General features: G+C 39.0%; 1 protein-coding gene across 7 annotated transcripts in view; it reads left to right on the top strand.

Moving 5' to 3' along the window:
• Positions 1–7890, top strand: part of TXNRD1 (thioredoxin reductase 1) — a 50210-nt gene that overhangs the window by 21250 nt on the left and 21070 nt on the right. The window contains exons 1-6 of one of the 7 annotated variants that reach the window (XM_087767513.1): positions 654–846; positions 2231–2276; positions 3058–3180; positions 6547–6619; positions 6734–6853; positions 7642–7784. In XM_087767513.1, the coding sequence (XP_087623639.1) occupies positions 3094–3180; positions 6547–6619; positions 6734–6853; positions 7642–7784 (423 nt within the window). In that variant the 5' untranslated portion in view covers positions 654–846; positions 2231–2276; positions 3058–3093. Of the gene's footprint in view, positions 1–653; positions 847–2216; positions 2290–2366; positions 2873–3057; positions 3181–3393; positions 3445–6546; positions 6620–6733; positions 6854–7641; positions 7785–7890 lie in introns of those variants that run through there. The other 6 variants (XM_087767515.1, XM_087767510.1, XM_087767511.1 and 3 more) reach the window with 6 other exon arrangements.

The following is a 7890-nucleotide window of genomic DNA, read 5'->3' as shown; positions in this document are numbered from 1 at the left end:
TGTTAGTTTTTTTCTTTCCACTAATATGCTTAACATTTTCTGCTAGATATATACATATATCTCCAACAGAATATAGATATAAAATCAGTTGTGATCAGTGAGCGAACACAGATCTTTTCCAGGATTTTGAAGATGTTTATTTAGAGGATTTCATAGTATAAGCGATAGCATATGGCAGAAATTACTGGGGGGGAGATGCATGGCGAAACCAGTTATATCAATAAATTGAACTGAAAGAAGTTTCCAGGAAACTAATTGCAGGAGAAAAAGAAGAACTTTTAATTCAGTTTATAAAGTACAACACTGAGCAAAATGACAGCACATCAGCATAAGAAAATAACTTTCTGGACAAGAAAGGTAAAAATCATCATTTTCTTTTAAGACTGAAGTTTCAGGCTTAGCCACAGCAAATCTTATTTCCTTGCTTTGTTCCAAACATACTGTTGCATTGGCAAAATTTACTGTTGGATTGGCAAAATTACAAAATTTACAAAAAAAAAAGTCCCAGCCAAATCTCATATGGGTTTATATTAAAGAGAAAAATATAGCAAGTCATCCTAACGTTGCAGATGACTCATCGGTCGCCTTAGGAAATGCTCCCCTGAGACAGGCATGCTGTTGATGAGGAAGCGATAAAGCTCCCAGGCCACTCCCCCAGACAATTTTTCTTGAGGAGCACAGCATTCATAAAGAACGCCTCTCCAGACACTACGTTATTTTATTCTTTATTTCGCAGAGCGAGCACAGAAGCTGCAAGAAGGGCAGTGCGAAGTAACAGCAGAAACTCCACAGCCAGTTGTTTTTGTACAGAAGAAGCAAATAGGAGATCATGAGAAAACTGTAAAGGTAGGGGGAGATACATTTTAAAGTCTCTTAATTTAGTTTTGATGTTGAAAAGTAATATGAATGTAGGCTTTCTTTTAAAAATTGTAGTTTTGGGGAGAAGAATGGAGGAGGAATGTTCTCAGGATAGGATCATGGTCATGAGCGAGTTCCCCTGGTAAATGAGAAGCAAAGCTTGTCAAGATCCTGGTGGCTTTAGAGTGCAGTTCTAGAAGGTGGTTTCAGAGGGGAAGGTTGTAATCTACTTTGTCTGATCTAAACTTGTAATATGTTTTCATGAAGAATGATTATGAAGAACTAATGAAAAATGAACCAAACAGTAAGGAACAAAAGCTGAAGTTTCTGAATCCATGTCAAAACATAAAGCATTTTTCTTAAAAGAAAAAGAGAGTAGCATGATAGAAGTAGTGATCTAAGCAAATTTCCTGAGTAGGTGTTGTGGTTTCTTGATATGGATCATAAAGATACTGTTCTCGGTAGTTGGGCCTGATGACTGTGTGGGAGTTAGTCTGCCCTTAAGCTTCACACCATCCTGTTGCCACTGAGCAAACACGAAGGTGTGCTTTGGAGAAGAATGGCACACTTTCTTTAATTTTATGTCCCTAAATACAAGTAAAGTGAAACTGCGTATCATAATACAATATATGCTCCTTTTTCACTCTTACTCTGATTGCAGTAGGAAGTTTGAGCCTGGCCAATGGCCATGTTAGAAAAATAGAAAAAAGGGGAACCGAGTGCAAAGTAGATTCAGTGGTAGGGGTATATATTGCGGTGGCGGAGCAGAAGGAGAAGAGGAAGGAAGATGAGGTATTTTTGGATGTCTTCACAACAGCCACAGGTGTTTTCTAGGTTTTGTGTCTACTGTTAACCTGCCACTCAGGGTTATGAAATACTATTAAAATGTGACTTTATACAGGCAGATGCACAGTCTGAATTTCTGCTGACATTGCTGTGTAATTTGCTGGAGGGATAGGGATTTTTTTGTCAGTGATATGGCTGTGCTGGCAGCAGTCTCTAGGGTAGACAGTTATACTTACAGAGAGGGAATAATCTAAACTCAGAGGAAGGTGACAGTAGAATGGGTTGAGCACCGAGGGCTGCTTTATGCAAAAGAAAATTAAGATGAAAAGAGAAGGGAAAGTTCTTTGGTTGTTTTTTTTTTTCCTTTTATTTGCCATGACTATTCCAGTAGCACTGAATCAAGTCCTGCCTAGTTAAGCAGATAGAAACACTTGAATAAAAGCAAGCAGATTTGTAAAGTGACTAAGTATGGTTTCTTTATTTCCTTTTTGGGTCTTAAAAGGTTTGTCATGACTTTAGTTGATACTCATTTATTTACATCAGCTGAGGAATCTGATTTTTACTTACTCCAGATCTTGTCCCGCAGTTTGAGAGGCGTTGAGAATTTTGCCAGCAACTCCAAAGGCTTGAAGGTCTGAAGCCCTGGTAAACTGAAGCTTCGCAAATTAAGTACAAAGGCTCATTTTAGAAAGAGTGTATGAAGACAATGCAATGTTCTTTGTGGCATACAGCTGTCAAAATGCATTTTAGGACTTAGGGGTCATTTTTCTGTAGTAGTAGTCATCTGATCAAAAATAAAAGAACGTCTTGTGAAACTGTAGTGATCACACTTGATCCATTTGATGCCGAAGTTAGTTACAATGCTGAACCAGAGCAATGATAAACACAGGCATGATACAAAAATGTAGTTTTCAGAAATTGTTTTCTTCGTTCAGTTCTGTTCATTCAGTTGGTAAGGCCGGTAATTGCAGATTATTACAATGTTGTATGTCATTGTTGTATTTTCCTACTAATATATGCAGGAGGAGGGGAAAAAGACTAATTAGGAAAGTCCAGGATGGATGAAAAGAATAAAATAAACTAATGGAATGCCTGTGTCAGCAGGTATGTATCTCATCCTGAAGCAGTATGAGGAGGCACTGGAGTTGCATTGATGTGGAAAACTAAGCTCTGCAAGGAAACCCAGAGCTCCAACGAACAAGAAAATTCATAGTTCAGTATCTAATAGGTACTGAGCTATTCAAGGATGGATTAAGAAGATGAAATTTTAAACAGCTAATTAAAAGCAGAGCTCAGAAAATTCAGATGCACTTATGTTCCCTTATCACAATATTTGCTGCTGAAAATACTAATTTTTGAGCACTGTGGGTAACGTTTCAATGTTCCCTAATCCTTTTTGTTTTCTCTGTTCAGGCACATAAGGAAGACAAGCCTCAGAAACTGCTGGAAATGAACGGGCATACGCCGGTGCCACATTCCTATGACTATGACCTCATTGTCATTGGTGGAGGCTCAGGTGGTCTGGCAGCTGCCAAGGTATGAGAGAGAAAATACAGACTTATATTTTCCTTGTAAGTAGGTGGGTGACATTCTCAGTGTCTTGGATCTGGGTATCTCTAACACTGTAGCGGCATAACATTTCTGCCTGATAGTGGAATTTCTTTTGAGGTTAGCCCCAGTTACACAATATTCTTTTCCTTATGTTCTGAAGAAGAAAAACATAAAATGTCATGGTATACTTCTTAACAGAATGAAACTTGATCCCCACTAATGGGAGATGATGGTGTTGGAAAACAGCAGGTAAATATCTCAACAGTGTTTATTAGTAGTTGAATTAAAATTCAACTCATAATTGAAAAAGTTTTTTAAACTGTTCAGAATTAACACCAGGAGGTTTCTAGTTTTATCTGAAAGTAATATCTGTTCAGAAATAGTTGCGTGTGTTGTTTTAATTCTTGGCAATGGGGGAGACTGTGATTTGTGAGCTTATGTAGTTGCATAAATGGAGATTTTGCCTATACTTAAGCAGAGTTAGGATCTTGCCCTTCATTTCTAGGGTCTGGTACTTCCTGCCTGCAGCCAAATAACTTATGATTTTTGGTTAGGATACTGCTTGTAGAAGAGTATCTAGAATTAATTAAAAGAATCCACAGTGGTGTAGAATATACCAGCTCTTAGAGTTGTCATTATCCCAAATATTTGAAACTTGCTGAAATTTAATGTAAGTCAGTAACTCTCCTTTACATCAGTAGTTAGGCACATTTTGCCTTTTCTCACTGTGGTAGAATTAACTGTTAGTGAATTGAGCATTCCTAGAAATAAAACTGTTTTGTTGCTCAAGACCTGGAGCTGGATAATCCCTGGTATTTCTTTTGTACTTGAGAAGTGAAGGAGGTCCTGGAGGAGTGAAAGAAAACAAGAAAATATTTCAGCATAGCATTGGATTCACACTAAACCTTAGTCCCTTAGAAGAACTTCTGTTATCATGGAAGAGTGCAGTGCTGAGTGGTGGATTGTAATGTGCTGTATGTCCATAATCTATTTCAGTAGTTTACTGCTTTCCCATCAATAGGGGCACTATTGTCATGGCATAGGATGGAAGATAAGATCTATAAAAATTCTGAGAACCTGCAAAGAGAAGCAGACACTGGTTTTCAGAGGATGGGGATGTTTTAGGACAGAAGAGAGTAACGAGTAAAAGGGAGCTTGCAGTAATGCAAAAACAGTTTGCAGTAATAAAAAGCCATCTGTTGAAATTTCCATGAGGAGACTGCTCTGCTTTGTTGTATACACATGCTAGATTGTAAAGCTACAGCAGTGATGTTTATTGCATTGTTTTTCAGCTGTGGGACAGAAAAGGTGTGTAGCTAGGAAGATAAATTGCCTTATTTCTTCAACTCAGTGTATAAAGTTTATTGGTTTTTAGTGTTCTCAAGTGATTGTGGAGTAGAGCAGAAGATGGTAGATCAATAAAGTCAACATCACTATCAGTAGTAATGTGTGTATTTCAAATCAGTTTCGTGAAGTTGAAGTGAAACTGTTTTACACGCATGAACTTCTGACTTAGAATATTCAGATTTTTTTACTGAATTAATAAGCGGTGCTTTCAAAAGCAAAACAAAAGGAAAAAAAAAACAACTACACAGCTCTTATACCAAGTTCCAGATATCTACACTCAGGTTTGCAGCAGTTTAACTAGGTTGATTAAATGCATGCTTTTCACTGTGACACACGCAGCTTTGTGTGCATGTCTTCCTTTTCCTCTCCATACTGCGCTCAGAGCTTGTTATTTTGGAGGCACGTCTCCATGGTGAGTGCAAATGCTGCCAAGCTGACTCTGTGCAACCCAACCGCAGACCCAGACCAAATTGCCAGGCCACTACTATCAGTTCACACAGAACAGCTCCAGCCTTAAGCGACGTTGTTGTCCTCACGCAGTACTGCACTGAACCCAGTAAGGTTTGAAAGCCTATGGGGCAGGTTTTGTTACTGTGGGCGTATCACTGCAGAAGTGGTTATATCTGTTTGTGATCTCTACCGAGGTGGTAACGCAATGCTGTGCTGTATTATGTGAGCGTATAGCTGAGTGTGAGCTTGGGAATCCACGCATTCTAGTTAGCTAACACTAGTAAAGCTCTTTCGAGCTGTGTATAGGAGTTGTCATTATAAGGAGCATTAATAACTTCTCTCAGTCCCTGAGCACCTTTCTGAGGAACTTTCTCAGAGGTACCACTAATGGATGGAAATTAGCTTCTTGGCCAACCTATCAGAAGCAGAAATCCAGTACATTAATGTTTTCCAAAGGTGTCTACAGCCTGCATTGTTTGAAATATGATTTGTATTTTGCATGAAGTAAGATACATTTAAAATTGAAATTCTGATTGTTAACTATTTGGATTAACAAGTATTACTGGTAACATAATGCTGAAGGCTGTCCAGCTCCTCCCAAACCAAACCCAAGGCCTTAGAGTACTATCCTGTGCCCATAGTTGTTATTGCTTACATGTCTAAGAATTCATCATGTGATGCAGCACAGTTGTGCTTACTCCAAGTATCAAAGTTATTTTGCTGCATCTCATGGGGGAAGCTGCTGTTGTTGTTTCTCAGCTGTGTAGTGCTTATTTAAGCGTGTTTCTCTGGTACTAGCTATCGCCGTCGATTTTTGCCTTTTTCTTAAAAAGCACAAAGGGAGCAATGGAATCAGTGTAGAAATTGCAGTTCTTACTGTCGTTTACACGCACTGATTGTGGATTTGCTAATGAAACTTCTCAGGGGAAATATCATGAAATAAACCATCGCTTTTCTAGTCTGGATGGCATCCGCACATCCTGACAGTCAACTTGCCGCAGGTTGGCTAGCTGGAAGAGCAAGAGCTGATCCTGACAACTACAGATCATACTCAAAATTGATTGTTCCCTTCTGCTACAAGAAAAAAGATTGGATAAGCACAGTTGTAATGCTTGGCCACGTGACTGCTTATGTCATTGTGGGATGTGGTTTCAAACAAATGCTTGAGAAACCATCTCTGAAGGGAAAACTGTGTTAACAAAGAATTTGTTAAATATGTTAAAAGTAAATGGCATGCTGGGAAATAGTGTGCACAAACTGACAGGATGGAGGAGAGAAGAGGAGGTTTGACTCCCAGAGTCTTCTGTGTATCAACTGGTGCCATGCTCTTATGTAGCAGGATGAATGCCTATTTTTTTTCTTTTCGTCTTTTTCCTCGTACTGAGTGTGCAGATTAATTCAGAAGATTAATGACTGTCTGGCTGTTCCCTTGCAAATCATTCATTATTACTTAATTAAAAGTCACAAAGCTTTTCAGCAATGCATGATGTTATCATCTACTCCAAATTTAAGCTCTAATATTTAGGTATGTGTCTTGTTTAATTTGTTTTGCAGGAGGCTGCCAAATATGAAAAGAAAGTGATGGTGCTGGACTTTGTCACGGCTACGCCTCTGGGAAACTCATGGGGTAAATTTCTCTTCGTTGCAAACCTGTTACAAAGGAGCTTTACTCAGAGACTCTGATTCTCCTTTGAGATCAGACACACTGATGTGAAAAACACGTTCTGTTCCTTTCTCTCAGGTCTTGGAGGAACATGTGTAAATGTAGGTTGTATACCTAAAAAATTGATGCACCAGGCAGCTTTACTGGGACAAGCCTTGCAAGATTCACGCAAATTTGGATGGCAGTTTACGGAAGAAGGTAAAGAAGGAGAATGCTTTTTTGCAGTTTTGTCGTTTGTGCTGAAAATCCCGAGGTTCTTCTCACAATCAAGTGCTGGTTGCACTTAAGCATGTGCTGGCTTTAATAATGTGAGGCAACTTTAGAGAGATTACACATCAACTTAAGCGCTTTTCAAGTCTAAAGCCACGGGGCTTACTGCCTTGCAGTGTTTGATCTGTTTATTAATAGCTTCTGGTCATGTTAGTATTTGATAAGATTGCTATGCGAATAAAAGCAATAAGGTACTACTCCATTTCTGAATGTAACACAACATCTAAGGGAATACCCCAGAATGTCCCCTGTTAGAAACTTCCTCATAATTGCAGGCAAGGATTCCCTTTCCCCAGGTCTCTGTCACTACTACATAAGAAGATGAATTCTACTTTATATTAGCTCTAATGTGCATGGTTATAGGATTGGGATTTCTTTAGGGTGTAATCCTGTAGTGGGGAACATGCAGAGGCACCTCTCAGAGATGCATAGTCTTAGTTTTGTTGAGCAACGTCACTTGCTCACAGCATGTGTCAATAGAAAACTATCGATAATGCAGTAAGGCTAAATTTTCAATGTTTTAAGTCATATCTGTTCCACTGTGACCTCTCATGTTGTCTATGCTGATTGAATTTCAGTAGAGTTACCCTGGAATAAAAAAGGAATAAGACAAAGGTGACAGGGTCATGAAAAAAATCTGTCTGAGAATACAAGGTTGGCTACGGAAAAAGAACTCACCGACTGAGAGATGAACCCTTCTCTTTTGTTTCTAACAGTCAAACACAACTGGATGACTATGACAGAATCTGTTCAGAATTACATTGGTTCGCTGAACTGGGGCTATCGGGTTGCACTGAGAGAGAAGAAAGTCACATATGAGAACGCATATGGAGAATTTGTCGGGCCACACACAGTTAAGGTACTCCCTAGCCACGTTTGCTGGGTCTTCCTATTGTACTTTCTGAATAGAGGTGCTTTTCAAATAGATTAATTTTTCCCTTGGTAGGACTACAAAGTACTCACTT

Source organism: Nipponia nippon, unplaced genomic scaffold (assembly GCF_047370975.1).
Source record: "Nipponia nippon isolate SJK-2023a ecotype South Korea unplaced genomic scaffold, ASM4737097v1 scaffold_3, whole genome shotgun sequence".
NCBI lineage: Eukaryota > Metazoa > Chordata > Aves > Pelecaniformes > Threskiornithidae > Nipponia > Nipponia nippon.
The sequence above is the reverse complement of the archived record's forward strand: the minus strand, read 5'-3'. Positions and strand labels throughout refer to the sequence as shown.